The 18566-nt window shown below is 42.7% G+C and overlaps 1 protein-coding gene across 3 annotated transcripts in view; it reads right to left on the minus strand.

The window, feature by feature from the left end:
* Positions 1–3319: 3319 nt before the first annotated feature.
* The window catches only part of arhgap5 (Rho GTPase activating protein 5), a 43231-nt gene continuing 27984 nt past the window's right edge, over positions 3320–18566 (minus strand). For all 3 annotated transcript variants that reach the window (XM_035167286.2, XM_035167285.2, XM_035167287.2), the window contains exons 4-7: positions 12795–12872; positions 9080–9211; positions 6842–6947; positions 3320–5827 (exon numbers count right to left, since the gene is read on the minus strand). In XM_035167286.2, the coding sequence (XP_035023177.1) occupies positions 5509–5827; positions 6842–6947; positions 9080–9211; positions 12795–12872 (635 nt within the window). In that variant the 3' untranslated portion in view covers positions 3320–5508. The remainder of the gene's footprint in view (positions 5828–6841; positions 6948–9079; positions 9212–12794; positions 12873–18566) is intronic.

The following is an 18566-nucleotide window of genomic DNA, read 5'->3' on the forward strand; positions in this document are numbered from 1 at the left end:
GTCCCTGTGCCTCCTCTCCGTCCCCTGTGCCTCCTCTCTGTCCACTGTGCCTCCTCTCTGTCCACTGTGCCTCCTCTCTGTCCCCCTGTGCCTCCTCTCTGTCCCCTGTGCCTCCTCTCCGTCCCCTGTGCCTCCTCTCCGTCCCTGTGCCTCCTCTCCGTCCCTGTGCCTCCTCTCTGTCCCCCTGTGCCTCCTCTCTGTCCCCTGTGCCTCCTCTCTGTCCCCCTGTGCCTCCTCTCCGTCCCCTGTGCCTCCTCTCTGTCCCCCTGTGCCTCCTCTCTGTCCCCTGTGCCTCCTCTCTGTCCCCTGTGCCTCCTCTCTGTCCCCCTGTGGTTTTCATTAGCTGTAAGCCATAATCATCAAAATTAAAATAAATAAACGCTTGAAATATTTCACTCTGTGTGTAATGAATCTATATAATATGAGTTTCACTTTTTGAATTCAATTATCAAAATAAACGGTTTTTTTTTTTTTCTAGGAACAGTACAACAACAGTACGGCTTTTTTGTGCAACTGGTATATATATATTCATATATACCAGTTGCACAAAAAAGGCGTTATGGCGGAGCGTTATGGAAAAACGCAACAGGAAGTCGCCAATTTTTGACGTTACATGTTCGATCAACTTTAAATGACGTCATCTCAACAACATGGAGATTCAAACTAGGTGGCGTTTGATTACGCGCCATCAAAACACGAGGTTGTCGCATCTGTATGACGTCACAGTGGGGGGTGGTCATAGATTCCTTTGATGTCTTCGATGTTGCAAAGATGAGAGATTTATACGATCTGAAGCGAAACAAGAGTTTCTGTTTTGACCTGAACAGATCAGTCTGTGCGCAGTGACACTGACACGCTGCACGTGATGGCGTGGACTGTAATGCGTGATTAGCGGCCGTGGTTCGGAGCCGTTTCTCCCGGCCCCCTCATTTTATTTAATGACATTAAATTCCTACTTGTTACTTTGTCTGTCTCACTTTACACTTTTATATTGTGAAACACGTGTTACTTTGGTTTATTATTATTATTATTATTATTATTATTATTATTATTATAGCAGTCTCACACTTATAATCGCACAAACTGGAGCTGGGCAATAAAACAAATTCAGTAATCACAATCTAAGTTTTTAAAACAGAGGATAACAGAGGTTCTATATATATAATATATATAATATATATATATAATATATATATATATATATTATATATATATGCTCGGATAATTAGTCCAAAACAAAAATGTGAAAAAAGGGGGGAACACTAATCATAATATGAAGATATTCATTCCTCCAGCTGTTTCCTCCATTAAGCACTAGGTGGCGCCCTTCACCTTCTCACCAGCTGAGCAGCTGCAGGATTCAGCAGATGATGATTACTTTAGTCTGGAGTAACTAAGTACATTTACTCAAGTACAGTACAAGTAAGATTCTGATGATTTACTTTAAACGTCACATTTCACTCAGAGAATCATGTTTATGTTCAGTCCACTAAAGTAACTAATTACTTCAGATTATGTATAAACACAATGAGCGTTTTATTTAACTGTTTATTAACTATTTAAAATTAACTACATTTATCAACATTAAAATCCATATAAATAATAAAGATTTGAGAATATATCATAATAAAACCTGAAGGGGTCGTTCTGTTGAATCAAACCTTACATTGTTTTGTTTTTATTATGTTGTGCTTCTAATAAACATGTGACTCACACATGATAAAGAATAATAAAATAATTTAACTCATCTGTTGACTTAGTACTTTTACATATTTGTGATACTTTTGCTCAGGTGTAAAATCATTTGTATTAAATCAAGTTCTTACACTTCACTGCTTCTCTTTTCTTATTTGAAAACTTTATTAAACTCATCTTCAATCCCTTCTCTATTAAATTTCTTATATTGTCTTATGTTGCTTTCTCAATTAACTCTGGATCCATTTTATAGATCATGTAATTTTGTTTTCTCCCTAGTGTTAAATAAAGTTAGTTACTCTATCATAAAAGTTACTCTAACACCATAGAGAAATCATTGTGTGAAATTAAGCAAAATATATAAACTCTCTCCACCTGACTGCTGCAACTAAAACTTTTATATATTTTACTACAGATCTTATTTCCTGTCAAAGTTTCTTGACGTGTAGAAATGATTCATTAATCCAACAGACGACGACGTCATCATCTCACAGGAACATTTCAGTTAAAGTAAAATTAAAAGGAAGAAAATGAGACTCGGAGCAGTTTTGGAAAAGAAGATTTTTTTATTTGGAAACATTATGGAGAGAAAAGAAAAAGAAACTTGTTTTAGAGTTTTTCATTTCTGAAAATCATTTTTATTTACTATGATACAGAGCGATGACGTTAAGAGTCAGTTGGTTTGTACACCGGAGCGACTGGATGAGAACAGATCAACAATATGATGAAATTAAAAAAGATGGAAAAACTACAAAGAACAGTTTCGTCTTTAATCTAGCAGCTGCTGAACCCCCGCTCCCACCACCCCACAGACCTCGTACGTCAGGAAGCTCCTGGCTCTGTTCCACTTCTCCTTCAACGTCCTCCTTCCTCCAACATCGGAAAAACCTTCGAATAGGCTCCTGGCTACGATCCATTCTGAATATTTATCCCTTAAACACCCCCCGCTCCCTCGTTCACATCTCAAAGGAAAAGTCACCTCTCGTTTGTCCGCAGCTCGTCCCATTCCAGACGTGTCCCCTTCTAAGTGTCCTTCAAAGTTCGCTGACTCCTTAAGGACAACTTCATTCCCTTCAGTGCGACGTCCTCGTCACATTAAAACTGAAAATCATCATCGTTCCTTCTCCGTCTTTTCATGCTCACGTTTTTCTTCTTTTAAAAACAAACCAGGTCAGAGTTAAGAAGAACAGAACAACAACCAACTGTTTAACCATCATCTTTCCCTCGATTTAACTAATTCTTTCTCCAGAATCCAGGGTGAAATCTTAAAATGGCTCATTTGTACCAAAACCCCCAAAATATTAAATTCAAAATGATATAAAGCTACAAAAACTAAAGACGTAAATCCTCAGTGAGGAGCAAGAACCAGGAAACATCTGGTACATTCGCTTAATAAATTATTTACATTAATTATTTACACTTTCAGCTGAGGGTCGAATTGTTTCTGTGGCGGCTGGAAGATAATCGGACATAAAATGAACGACGCCGTCAGAATATGATATTAAAAAAGGGGAAAAGCTTGAGTCTGAATTCAGGAAACACTGAATGGTTCTGAGGGTCGAGGACAGAAGACACGCTCTGAACGGGACATTTCACTCAACAGGTTCGATTCCCCGTGTCGGCTTCATCAATACAAGAAAACCACGGGAAACGGATCTCACGTCTGATTTCACATCGTTTTCCCTCTGAAGTCCGAGGACAATCTGGTTCAGCTCGATACGGGGACAGAAGACAACAGCTTTTGTATTAAGTCTTTAAAAAGACAGATTATTATTATTAGTGAAGTTTAAATTAAATTGTATTTGTGTGTAAACGTCTTTGTTCTGTCATCGATGATGAAAGCGACGAGGGATTTTTCTTTGTTTCTTTCAGACGAGCCGAAGAGGAATTAAAACCTACAAATCTGTTATCCACCCCCCACCCCCCCCACACACACACACCATCATAAAAACGATGGGTTCAGTTACACCATCAGAACCACAAAGAAATATGATTATAGCTTCTGACAGATTATAGTCCAGTACCCGGTGGTATTTCACTAAATCAGCAGCCTCTGCTGTTGATAAAATTTTATTTATTTATATATATATATATATATATATATATATACTTATATATAATTCTTTCCTCTATTTAGGGAAAACTATTTGACATATAACCAAAAATATGATATTAAGAGTTGATTTCTTGCGTGAGGAAAACAAATGAAAATAAAGAGTGTAACTCCACTCGGAGATTTTTCTGTAGAAATGTTCCCATGAAACCAAAGAAAAAAAAGATTCAGAGAAAAACGATGCAAATCTGTAAAAACTCCTAAAGAGTTTCAACGTGTTTCGTTTCATTTCAGGTTTTTTTCTTCTTTAACTTTATAAAGTTCATAGTTTTTTCACTAAGTGGCAAAAACAGACACATGCAAGTTTCGTTTCCAACAAACCAACGAAAACAAAATGGCAGAAATGAAAAAGCGGGAAGCGTCGTCCACGAAGACGCACGGAAAGGATCCAGAATGCATTGCGACATAGTGGTTTCCTCACTCATGTGCCATCATGGAGGGGGGGTGGGAGGGGAGGGGTCATCAGTCGTTGCATTGAGAGTTAGCGGCTCTAAAAGAGACAAAGCGGTTATAGCTGAAGATTCAAATCTGTGAAGTCGGGTTCTCTTGTACGAGTCCTTTTTAAATCTGTTTTCCCTCCTGAATCCCTCCTTCCCTCTGGAAGGAACAAACTGGCTACAATACAGACCACAGGTCAGTTCACACAGACACAACACACACACACACATCATTGTCCTCATACACACAAACAATCAGACGTTACAAAAAATATATATAAAAAAAACAGAAATCTGTCGAAATGATAAAAACATAAACACGGGTGAAGTTGGCTTGTGGGACCTTTGACGCAGATCGTGCATGCGCTGTCAAAGTTCACGTAGTGGGTCAGTTCATCTTTTAGTAGAACCAGTTTCTCCACCTCCCCCCGGATCAAACAATAATCCACCATGTCTCACAGCTCTGCACGGAACTCGCCCCGTTTGTGTTTGTGAGCTCGTTTCACGTCCGGTGTCTCGGGTGAAGCGAAGTCAAAGGGCGACAAAAGAAGAAGAAATGTTTTCCTGTGCTGAAGATCTGCAGGAAGACTCCGTGAAATACTCAGTCCCGCAAAACAGCCTGCAAATGAATCAGGTGACCGGCGAGTCAAACGAGTCAGAACCAGGTTCGAGTTGCAGTCGTGGGGGACTCTAGGTTTTAACTTCCCTTTTCTCTTGTGTCGGAGCAGGGAGAAGGAGGAGGGGCTTAAGGGGGAGTCGCTCAGGACCCAAGTGTGCTATTCCATCAGGGTAAAGTAGGAGGCTAATCTTTATTTGCCCCAAATGTGTCCCAGAATCCGGAGTCTGAGTCCAACCCTGCCGAACGATTAGTGTCGTCTCTATGTGCCAAATCAAATCAGTTCATTCATCAAATACTTTCAGTCCCTGTATCGTAAAAAGGAGGCGGTCAGATCCAATACGAGTTCCAAAAGGTGACATCCGATTGTAATTCTCTAATCCAGGATTTACTTCACCGGATGAGCCGATCTCACAGATTAGGTCTGATCCGACAAACGCTCGACGTGTCTCTAAACCACCAAAGCTCATCCACCTCAAAGTCGATGACAAACGGCAGCTGCTGAATCCCTAAAAATCACCGGCTTTTGTTTTCTCTGATGTTAACAGCCGAGCGGTAGAGCAGAAGACGACCTCCAGGCCGTTCATGTCCAAAAGCGATTGGCAGCGCGGACAAATACCCCCGTACTTGATTTCCCAGCATGCTCCTTATATCAGCGGGTCTGGGTGCAGGGTGTGTTGGATCTGCTGTGGCTGCAGGGGCGGGGGCAGCTGCAGCGGCAGCAGGGCCTCCACCATGTTGTGGCAGTGCGGCGGCGGCGTGCCCTCGCTGCTGGAGCTCTCTGCCACCTCGCCACCATGGAAGAAGTAGTCGCTCTGCAGGATGAAGGACTCGATGACGGCCTGGTTCAGCTTGGTGGTGGACAGCGTGTCCTTGTTCTCAAAGTCGGGCCGCATCAGCGTGGGCCAGAAGCAGATTGACAGGTTGTCGGGCGTCATCAGCGTCATCTTGCTGTGCTGACTCACCCTGCAGAGAGACGGTCAAAATCAAAAGTCAACAAACTGACTGCAGGTCTCAGGGTCAGCTGGGAATCAAAGTGATATAAACCTGTGGCTTCATTTTGAACCCCTGGTACAGGCGTCTGTCACATGTCGCTGGTGGTGGTGGTGGGGGGGGTGTTAACTGTTTCAGATATATATGATTTTGACTGTAGTGTTTAAAACCATCCTGGACAGTTTGAAACACCAGGTGGCGTCATGGGCCACGTTCAACCCATTCATAGAGATGTTATTATTTGGTAATAAATGTGATATTAAAACCAACATTAAAGAACAGTCACACAATTCAGTTTGATTACCGTTACCTGAGCATCATGACAGGAGTTATAAACGTGATGAGATCATGTCATTGCAGTGGGATTTTGGTCAGAAACATTAAAGTTATTGTCCAACCTTCTCAGGACGCATCAATAAATCTGACGACTCAGCTGATCTGGTTTTCATCTCCTGTCTCAGCGAGCCGCCTCAGGATGTGGACAAACCGTATTTTAAATTCCTGGTCTGTACGTGACTGCAGGAGGTTGAAGGATTCGAGCGTCAGCGGCTGCTCAGTTTCAAGCCTCCGCCAGTTGACACAGAAACAAACTGATGCTTTGATTTGATTATGATCTGATGAAGCGGGACATCACGACTGGGGAAGAGACAAATCAATTTTTCATAACAACTGACGACAGCTGTCTTTTGATTCTGTCACAACGTGCAGCTCAGGGGGGGGGTGTTGGATTCTGAGGGGAAGACGACAGGACGGTTAACGCTGCGAGTTCACTACTGTATTCAACATGTATAATACATGTGTATGTGAATTCATCATGTGGGGGTTTGATAGTGTGTGGATACCCGACCCGAGCCTGTCGGTCACATGAGCTGGACTTTCTACTCTGATCAGGTTCTGACACAAAAAACACAACAACCGGCCGAGTTCTGGTTGCATTTGTCGTGTTGAGATGGAAACTTGCAGCCCGAGTTGCAGTGTGTGTTTTACCTGTTGAGGTGTGTGATGATGTACTTGAAGACCTGGTAGTTGACGGAGGGAAACTTCTTCACGATTTCTCTCAACACCTGAAGTCGCTCCATGTAATCCACGATTTCTGATGACACACGCAGACGAGACAAAAAGGCGTTTTTACATTTTACACACAATCTCTCTTGGGAACGGAAATTATACGCTGTGGAAAACAAAAGGTTGTGATGCTGCCAAGAGCATCTCCCACGACACACACACACACACACACACACACACACACACACACACACGATATTTTTTCCCAGGATATGAGAATAGACACGTTTGTGTTTTATTGTACCGATTTTAAAACGTCACGGCTGCAACAAAACAGCTGATTAAAGACCGAACTGTAATTATTTAACGAGTAAAAAGAAATAAAACCGGAGGAACTTCTGCTCATTGTAAAATCCACCCGGCGGCTGCTCTTTTACTTCAACTCAACACAACTGTCCGTTCATAAACTCAAACTTTATAATGCTCGTAACGTTCAGTTGTAGTGACATTTAATTGTGTTTATTACTGCAACAAAAAATGAACTTGATAAGCATCATAAAAGCAGAAATATTGGTTTGCATTAGTTTGTAAAGATGAAGCTAATAAACAGGGATGGTGCGATTTTTCATATTTAGGTGTTTTTCATTTCATGTTGCCTTTTGTTGTATTTTCATGTGCGACGATCTGACACACGTGTGTAACTCTCAGTTTGACTAAAGCAGATGTGACAGGGATCAGTCGAGTCACTTAACTAAAACCTGTTCTTTAAATAAACACCAAAAGGAGTCACGTCACCAAACCGTGATGATCATACTGAGAAAAGCAACAAACCCTCACACTGGTACAAGGGGAAAAAGAACAAGAGGAAAACACATTTAATGTAATAACAAAAGAGTAATTTCACAAAAGATTCCGCCAAAATGGGGATAATCTGATCAAAATATCTTTGGGAGTGATAGAAAAGAACAAACAAGCAACAACTCTGAGCTCATCCGTCTGTTTTCCTGAAAAGTAAACCATCTCTGAGATAATCCTCACCCTCTCCCGAGAACCCATCACTTTCCCTCCAGCGACGGCTCATCGCAGCAGAAACGCTCGACTCAAACTCGACTTATCAAATATTTAAAGAGTAGCTGTGAAGTGAGAGCTTCCACCTTTGGATTGTCACAACAAAGCCACTTTCAACACAACGCTCCAGGATATTCCAGAGATTTCAGGAGCAGCTGGAAGCGGTTTACATTTTTAGACTCAAATTTACAGCGGTGCACGTATAACGACACGACGCTCCTTCATCCTGGACGCCATCGATCGTCTTAACGAGAGGCCAGAGGAAGCTTTAAGACGCTGTAACGGCTGTAAGAGGTCAGAGGTCATTAATGCACGCTGCCGCATCTCCACATCACCGAGAGCTATCAGAAGGAGGTGGGAGTTTACCACAGGACCAATATAACACTTTAATCCCCTTTTATTAAGAGTAATGGTAAAGCACACTGCTGTCTACGCCGTGTACCCACAATGCAGCAGGTTCAATAAGGTGGTAAAACTACAAAGGATGAGATTAAGGGAGAATTCTTTCTGTTTTTTTCTATGAACACATTTTTTCTTCAGTTTAAAAAAAAACATAACAGAGTGAGACGTCTTCTTCCTGGTGGATCATGCTGGTGTTCTCCCCCCTGACCGCACACACACACACACACACACACACACACTTCATATTCTTGATATAAACTATGAACCTTCAGTGTTTGGATCCATCAGCTCGTTACGAAGTGAGAGAGATTAAAAGTTTACAGCTGCGCAAAGAGAGAACAGCAGGAGGAGACGTGCCGAGAGAGAGAGAGAGAGAGAGAGAGAGAGAGAGAGAGAGAGAGAGAGAGAGACCAAGGGAAGGGAAGGAGAGAGAAAGTGAAAGTATGAGAATGTGATTTATTTTCCAGAAGAAAAACAAACGCCACTTTACTGTTGCTCTGTGTGTGTGTGTGCGTGCAGTACAACGTATTCTTACATGTCTCATTGTGCGTATTTTTGGCTCATTAATCTGCTGTCGTCAGCCTGGTGGTTTTATTTCAACATTCCCAGAAACACACACACACACACACAATATTGAGGGCAGATTCAAGACAACTGATGTAGTATCCTGGGTTTGAATGGTGTTGATGTGACAGAAAGCGTGTGTGTGTGTGTGTGTGTGTGTGTGTGTGTGTGTGTGTCTATTCTTACTTGCGGCCTCCACCAGCTCCGGGTGCAGGCTGTAGGGGATCAGCGGGTCAGGCAGGTCGGCGAAGAAGGCCTTCAGCGCTCCTGCAGCTGCATTCACCGCCACGTCCATCACCACAAAGTCGATACTGTGATCTACAGGGAGAGAAGAAGAGGAAGAGGGTCAGCGGCAGATTCACAAGGTAACTGGACTTGAGGAATATTTCATGTTTGCGGCTGCAACACTCGTTTCATCCCCAGCAGAGAAACATTTATTAGACACGTACTTTACAAGTTTGGTTAATGACTCGTCTGTTAACATGGAGGAGGCCGGGTTTATGACCTATACCGTCACCAGAGTGCAAACCAGATGATTTGGCTTCATCTCCCTGGTGCGGTCATGTCGTCCATCTTTATTTACAGTCTTTACTTGATAACGCAACTCAGTGTTCGATACACACACACACACACACACCACACACACTGTTAACCAGTAACAGAGGTTATCATCTGTCTGTCTGTGGTCAGCTGGGGGGGGGGGGCACACAGAGGATTACAAAAGAACGACCCACTGGACCTCGGCCTGGAAAGAACCCATTGAATTTAGGATTGTTTTTAAGCTCTTTCTTTGACATTGGGAGGCGTTTCTTTCTTTTAACATTTTCACAAATCTACCAGGGAATAATTCATCCGTCTTAATGGAACTAGAATTTATCTAAAAAATTCATCTTTGAGTTCAAGTGACGACCGGTCAAAACTTGAAGAACTTCTCAAGAGGAAGACCTGAAATAACATGTTCAAGAGGTCAAACAACTCGACCTTTGACCACTTAGATCTAAACAGTTAATCTGAACGTTTTTACCAGATTTTCTTAAGGTGTATGTGAGATATTGTGTTATCTCTGGAGTCATTTAAAAAATAAATCACACACGTTTAGATGACTGATATTAATGAGTGTGTAATTTGGTGCAGCTTGATTGAATTTAAGGAACTGAGAGTCTAGTTCAGCTCTGTTCTTCCTGTCGGGAGACGAGGGGAGCTCCGGCTCCATCCCTTTTTTTATATTTCAGTTTTGCTGAAGGGCGTTACAGATTTATTCATCCAGAAAAAAAAAACTGCAGCAGCCGGGGTCATCTCTTCAGTTTGAAGCTGAAAATCGTTACACACACATCACACTGGTGTCAGCCTTCTCATAAACACCCCCACGTTAAAATACTGCAAAAATTATGGCTTATAAAAACATGTTTCCAGCCAGAGATGGAGGATGAAAAATAAATATTCATCACTTCCTGTTTTGACTCAGTGCGACGGCCAAATGACGACAGGAGGGAGGAGACAGAGGGAGGACACAGAGGGAGGAGACAGAGGGAGGAGACAGAGGGAGGAGAAAAGAGAAAGAGGACAGAGCCCTGAGGTAACACGACAGCTGTCACACTGAATCTGAAAGGCTGCCAACACACACACACACACACACACACACTCGACCAGTAATACTCTCGAGAAGTGAAGAGATAGGGGGCAGTGATGAAAGAGAGAGACAGAAACAACAGGGAATGCACCAGTGAAAAAAGAGGACAGAGAAGAAAGAGGGGAAAGGACAGAGGAGCAAGGAAAGCAGAGGACGACACAAGGGAACAGAACGAGGAAGGAAAGGAGATAGCAAACGACAGATGGACAAAGATGAGTTAAGTAGAGATGTGTGAGGGGAGAGAATCATCGAGGTGGAAGAAGTGTGAAGGAGGAGAGGAGGAGCTGTTGTTAAATAAAGGAGGTTAATTAAAAACCAATAAACGCTTCTTTCCAAACGGTTAACGGAGCCGAGCCACAGCGACCTCTGAGTCCCAGCAGACGCTCATCGTAACTCCACCGCCCCCCCCAGAGAGAAATCTAATTTAAATCTTCGACTATTTCCTTAAAAATATATTCCGCTGATCAGGTGGAAGTAGCCGGCAGCCCTCGATCACCGCTCGCTGACACAGGAGCTAATTGGCTGTAATGGTGTGTCTTCCACAGACGAGTATCACTGAGCTGCAGCGAGAAGAGACGATGCGACCTGCAGAGTCCAAATGGGAACATGTGGCCTGACGAGGTTTTCCCGCGGGGGGGGGAATGAGTCAGAGTTTACTCCAGATGTGTAAGAACAGCAGGTTTACTCTCCGTGCGTTGACCCGGAGAACAGAGATGCTCAAGGGTCAGAGTCGCTCTTCCACAGCTACAGTGGCATAGAGTGTTTTCTTGGAAGACTCATTAGACATTTATCAAAAAGGCCCCTAAAGCCTGAAGATATTCACAGTAGTGTTCCACAACCACAGGAGGAAATAAATATAGACCAGAGCTATATGAGAGGGTTTCAAACGATGGAAGCGTATTTACAGCAGGGATGGGATTTGTTCGGCCACGTGCAGTAAACAGAGCGACAAACCTGCCACCACCATATATGTGTGTGTGAGTGACGCTGAGATCAGAAGGACTCAGTCGGGAATCAACAGCTTAAATGAATCTTTCAGTTCTAGAACCACGTCCAAACAAACAAGACGGATTTGGTGGAGAATCTAAGCGACTGTTGGTCCTTGATGGAGATATGAGATCTACTGAGCGCCACTGGTCTTTTCCCTTTTTTCAACAGACCACAAATATCTGTATATAAATACACGGACTTTGGCCTTTTGACTTCCACTTTATAAAGTCAAATACGAATGTTTGGACAACTTGTGGTTTAAGTAAAGAGTGTTTCAACTCTTAAACACATCATGATTTAATATTACACTTACAAAATAAAGTAGAGGATTAACATTTCAAGCTTGTTTACTTCAGGGAATGTATTTACTACTATTCACTTAAGATGTCAACAACATACTGTTTGTAATTCGCCCAATTTTTTTGCCAACAACTGTACTTGCAAACAGAAACGTGAATAAGTAAACGAGCACGATGAGAAACTTAGCAAACAAGTGGACTCTTCATTTCTGGCGTTGAACGATCTCAAGGCGAGTGTCGGTGCTGCAGGATACAAGAACTGGGTTGAATCTACTCAAGCATCTAATAAGTAAAAAGTCTATTTCCCCATTCTGGTGAGTTTTGCTTGTTTCGGTGTTGCTGGAGTTCCTTTTATTCTTTGTGTGATGTTGATGCTAAACATAACGTTACCATGGAGTCAGGGATTTTTAGGCTTTTGTCAAACATGCAGCATTAAAACTTGTGAAATGAGGAAGAATCAGATTCTTTACTACCAAACAGAAATTAGAGAAAAAACATGTTGATGAGTTTTCACATTGGAAAGAAACAATTATACATGTAAGAAACAAACAACACACTCTGAGTCCAGTCTCTACATTTCATCCCCTGGCTGTGGAATCTCAGACGCCGCTGACCACGTGCTGGTGATTTCTGCCTGTGGTGACTTTATTTATTCCATTAGCCGGTTTGGCGGCTGACCAACCATCACATGCAGGTTGGGCTCCTGCTCCGCCGGGCATGTGTTTCCCTTTAAGGGCGTCTGCTGCGTGCTCTGACCTGGACTCGGTCGGCTCAGAGTTTTCTTCTACGTGAGTTTTGTTGCTGACATCACACAGACGCTGCTCGATTGGTAACATGTTTTCAGAGGAGTTCTTAAATTTAGAACCAGGATCTGTGGCGCTTTGAAACTCCAGTTACACATGTGCTCGTTCTTCATGTTTCCATGAAGCTGTATTTATGGGGTTCTGCTGCGAGCGTGTGTGTGTGTGTCTGAGTGTTTTACCTTGATCAAACTGTTTCTGGATGTTGTCCTGGTCCGTCTTGTTCCCGCTGACGCGATACAGGCCCTCACACGTCAGACCTGCGAACACAAACAACCCACAGCTTCAGTGACGGCTCTGACCGACTTCATTCAAGAGGAATTTCAGCATAAAACCTGAACAGAGGCAACAGGAGCAGTGGAAGAGGTTTCATCTAACGTGGTCTCAAACTGCATTCAGTGTTTATCACTTTGTGTTTCTCTTTTCTAGTTTCCTATTCACATCAACCTGTGTAAAAGCATGAAAAGAGATTGGAGATGTGGGATTATCGGTGTATTTTGAGTTCCACTGGATCAAAGAAAACGTGAATACAAAACCAAACATGAACCCCACGCTTTGAAAAGTTATTTGACTTAAAGCAGAGGAACAAAAAGCGTTGCCAGGCACCGACGCAGCTGATACCCAAATCACTGAAAGGCAGAGATCAAATGTTTACACGGCTTCTGCATAAATAATGTGCTTGTAATTATCCACCAGTGGTAAATAAAAGGACAGAAAGCAGAAGGAGTGGAAAGCTGGAGTGGGTGGAGGAGGCAAACCAGCTCCTAGAGTAAATAATAAATACATAAACCATTTATCCACCCTTTCATAATCTTAGTTTTAAAGTAAAGTATTATCTTTCCATTTTAAGTGTAATAGTTGTTCTTTTCTTTTAAAATATGAATATATGAAGTCGTATACAGCCTTGTGTTTGTTTTACATGTTTTTGAATCGCCCTGTCAAGGAAACGTGGTTTACAATTAGCTGCCCCTAAGTAATAAATCATGTTTTTTGTACATACGTGTCTGGATAAGTGTTTTTATTCATATTCTTTTTGCTAATAAATCTCGTAGGTGTTGAATTCTACGACACGGAGGCGTAATAAGCTTTCACACGTCAGCCTACAGCTTCACAGTCTGTACGATAAACCCTTCGAGACACCCGAGTGCATCACTGCATCAAATGAGGTACATTTCAATAGGATATGGTCCAAAACCTTTCAGAGGTTTGCTGCAACAGCTTCTCCAGCACGTGTGTTCAGATTTATTAATAATTCAACAATAAATATTTGCTGTTTCTTGATGCTGGTGCTACTAGAACAATCTGAGAGGTCGGCGAACACAACAATATATAAACACAGGAAAAGTCTAACGTGTCATCAACAACAGATGAACTGTGAATCAACAACTCAGTGATTTAGTTTAGTGCTCAGCAGGTCTGAGAGCAGCATCTGTTTGAGACTCAGGCTGCAAAATATCACAGCAGCTGGAGCCTGACAGCTGATCTCGGACCAGTTTATATGTGGAGACAGAGAGTCTTAATTAAAGCTATGATGTGTGTTCTGACTGCAGGGGTGAACATAGAACACACAGACACACACAGCGACACACAACTATACAAACAGGCTGGACAAGGTCATTCACACTGCAGTGTGTGCGTGCGTGCGTGTGTCATAGGCTAGCATTAGAGACACATTTCAGGCTATAAACCAGTTAATTGTTGACACAAGCTGTGTGTGTGTGTGTGTGTGTGTGTGTGTGTGTGTGTGTGTGTGTGTGTGTGTGTGTGTGTGTGTGTGTGTGTGCGCGCAGAGGCAGTTAAGCAGAGACAGTATTATGTAAATTCTGCTTTAATGGATTCAAGTAAATCGTGTGTGAGTGAGTGTGGGCGAGAAAGTGTGTGTGTGTCCGCCCGCTGGTATCTGTGTGTTTATATGTGCCTGGACGTGTGTGTTTGAACATGTGTGTGCGAGTGTGTTTGCTTGTTGACAAAACATGGCCGCTTAACTCTCAAATTAGCAGAAATCCAGAAATCTGAGGGAGGCAGCAACCCACTCAACCCTGTGTGTGTGTGTGTGTGTGTGTGTGTGTGTGTGTGTGTGTGTGTGTGTGTGTGTGTGTGTGTGTGTTCAGATATCTATATTTGTGGGGACTTCTGTGTTCACACTCAATGACCCAAAGCTTTGACCGTCGGCCTGACGACTCGCGGTCATCAGATGAAGGACATCGCAAAGAAACGCCTCTGGGTCACAGTCGTGTAACGTGTCTTCGGACGCCACTCGCTCCGGATTCTGCTTCTTCGCACTGAACTTGGCAATGACGCATCGTGTTTAACAGGAAACTGAACATTGAGACGTCAACCACAAAACCAGGAACACGACAAGCTGCTGATTCCTGAAGTGAAATGAGCTGAAAATGCCTCAAATACAGAAGAGCTGGACTGTTTTTCTTATAGTATTAACTGAGGTTATACAAGTATGGTTTCTGTTGTGTTAATAAAGATGACACCTATATTATTATGTTAAATATAAATGTCCAATAAGTGGTAACCTGAATTAAACACCAAGCAATAAATGAAATCAGAAGGTTTATCCACAACTTTATGCTTTGAAATCGTCTTCAAATTATACAAACCAAGAATGAAACATCAATCTTTGGCTCGTGAGCACTGAGGCAATCAATTACTAGCTGATCGACACAAAATGTTGATCACAGATTAATTCTCCAATCAATGTTCACTGTCCGTGATCAGCTTTCATATATCAATAGAATATATTTCACCAGGCAGCATGAACCCGTCACTGAACGCAGCCGTCGGCTCAGATATTCTTCTGCACATGAAATCAGTGTTTACCGTTAATTACCCAGCCAGTGGGGCGCTTCTATACTTTAATGACTCCTGCCACAGTCCATAATAAACACAATTTCTAGTTTTTACACACTCATAGCGGCAAATAAATAAATAGCTCCCCCCCCCAGCAGCTACGGCCACACCACTAGAATGTTTCTCGTGTTATTTTTCATTCTGAGAAACAGAGCTGCCCTGCGTGAGCCACACAAACTCTCTAGTCTAACGTAGGAATTAGAAGAGAAACTCTTCAACTGACAACACGGTTCATATTTGTTTCACTCGTTCACCTCTGAACTTGAAGTGGCCTCTCCAACGCCCTCCTACCAAATGTCACCACCCTGTCCCCTGTCCTCGTGAGGATATTTGATTCTCAACAGGAAGTTAACACACACACACAGAGCAGAGCAGACCTGAGGGGAAGGAAGTTAACAGTGGAGCTCATGTTTGCATGTTGGGATCTGATAAGACTCATCCTGCTGTGATATGATCTAATATCCTGACACACACACACACACACACACACACACACACACACACACACACACACACACACACACACACACACACACACACACACACACACACACACACACACACACACACACACACACACACACACACACACACACACACAGTTTCTGTATCCCTGATCCTCACATCACTCTCCATCCCCATCTCTATCTCCATTCACTGTCTCACCCCCTCTACCTGTCTGTTGCTCGGCTCATAGGCCAAGCGCTGCAGCTATATTATCGCCGTGGCAACCATCTGCTGTGAAAGAGGACAGGACGCCGGTTCAATAAGTGAAAGTCAATCATCAGCTATTTTTAACTCTTGCTTTACCCGTCAGGGACACACGAGACAACAAACACAGTGAGTGACGCCCGCTGACATAACGTATTAACCCCGACCTGAACCGTCACCGCGGGAACCGTCCTGCAGAAACGTCCTCGCCACGATGTCTTACAACTGGAAACCATCCTTATAAAGAAACAGCAGCCCACACACAATCAGCTCTAACATGAGTGTGTTCATTTCTATAGGAGGCATTTTTCAATTTTAAAAATGTTTTATAAAAGGTCACAGCGACCTTGACCTTTGACCAATAACATCATGGGTCCAAGTGAATGTTTTTACCAAACGGCAGCGTGTCGTCAGTGAGAAGGCGTAAAAATGTTTTGTTTCTTTTAAACAACTTTCTCGCAGCCAACAACTGGTAAAACTGAAATAACGGCTGGATTTCCAACTTGCTGACAGCCACTGAACTAATCAAGCATGAAATGTGATTCAGTTAAAAAGTGTGACTTGTTTCTATAACAATAATAATAACAATAATTAATCTTTTACTGTTCAACACACAAAGAGGCTGACTGTTGTGATACCACTAAGTTACTGCCCCGAGGAACAGACACAAACACACTGTGAAAAGGGTTTTTGTGTCTGAGCTGTTGACCCCTGACCCCAGCACTTCAACTCTGACCCGTCTGGGTGACGTGTTGACTTGTCCTAGTAGACAAATTGGGAACAAATGTTCGACATGAAACACGCTATTCCAATTTAGATAATGACTTTAAGGTGTTGACAAGACGAGCTCGACAGAACCGAGATAATCTGATTAAAGATAAAGAAGCGGAGCACGTAAACACAGTCTACATGTGAACAGTTATCTTCAGAGAAGAGTCTTCACAAAACGAGAAAACTTCTCTCGACGACATCTGGGAGTCGTCGTTTTCAAATTGAAAGTCAGTGTTTAACTCCCCACATTAACCTGCCACTTGTCGTTTCTGTAATGTGTCGTGCCTTATTTTCTGCTGAGCTCTGTGAGGCTGTGAATCAGGCCACAGTTCTCTCACTGACCAGAATGCGCCTGCATTTTAAAAACATCAGTAAATCACAATTTAACTGGATGACATCCTCCATCACACACACACACACACAACGCACACAGTAGTTTATTTAGACTCAGCACCAACCTCCTCTTTGTCAAAACGACACTGACCAGATGTTTTAGGGAAATGCAGAGCATAGTTGTTACTATAGTGACACGGATGTCATTTAAAACTAGAATTTCGCTCAGTGGAGCTCATACCAGTTTCCTCAAATTCAAACAAGCTGCACCATATTTCACAAACTCAGATATCAGTCCCCAAAACATTTTCATAAAAATCCAAGAATTACTCCCTGGGAAATGAGTCAAAATGTAAAAAATAAAATAAAAAGACCCCATCATCTGGTGTTAATGTTTAAAATAGTTCGAGTCTCAGGATTTGAATACGATTTTTTGTCTACCTGTACATATGGCAATAACTTTGTTCTATCTTTATTAGCGTTGTGTTATTCTGATTATCCTGAACCCACCAACACAAAAGAACAACACACAAGCTGCAGCACACAAGCTGATCCATGTTGCTTTAACCAGGCAATAAAAAAACAATCTGCTCCTTTGGCTTCACATCAGCATATCCCAGCCCGCGTGTTCCAGTTTCTCATATCCAGGACAGTCGGGTCCTAGCTCGCTCATTATACATGTTATATGACATGCAAACATATGCAAACGCACAACCTCCTCCGTATAAGGAAGATGAATGTGCAGGTGAAAGCGCTTTTTCCCCCGTCTCCTGCCCGAGGAAACCAAATGCAGCTTCTTTTCCCACAATCCCTAAGCTGAGAAACAAGCTGAGCTTTCTGGTCTGGAAGCCATTCTGCCACCGATATAGTGTGTGTGTGTGAGAGAGAGAGAAAGACCACAGCTTTATGTGTATGGAACTAACGGTGTGCACTTTCTTTGTCTTTCTTCTTACCACACACACACACACACACACACACACACACACACACACACACACACACACACACACACACACACACACACACACACACACACACACACACACACACACACACACACACACACACACACACACACACACACACACACACTCGAGGTTGTGGTCTGGTGGAGTCATCAGTTTCGCTGTTGGTGTGTTAATTTAATGACCAGCCCTCCACACAACCACGAGTCAATATAAATCAATACAAAGGCCACGAGGAATGAGAGTGTGTGTGTGTGTGTGTGTGTGTGTGTGTGTGTGTGTGTGTGTGTGTGTGTGTGTGTGTGTGTGTGT

Source organism: Hippoglossus stenolepis, chromosome 10 (assembly GCF_022539355.2).
Source record: "Hippoglossus stenolepis isolate QCI-W04-F060 chromosome 10, HSTE1.2, whole genome shotgun sequence".
Taxonomy (NCBI): domain Eukaryota; kingdom Metazoa; phylum Chordata; class Actinopteri; order Pleuronectiformes; family Pleuronectidae; genus Hippoglossus; species Hippoglossus stenolepis.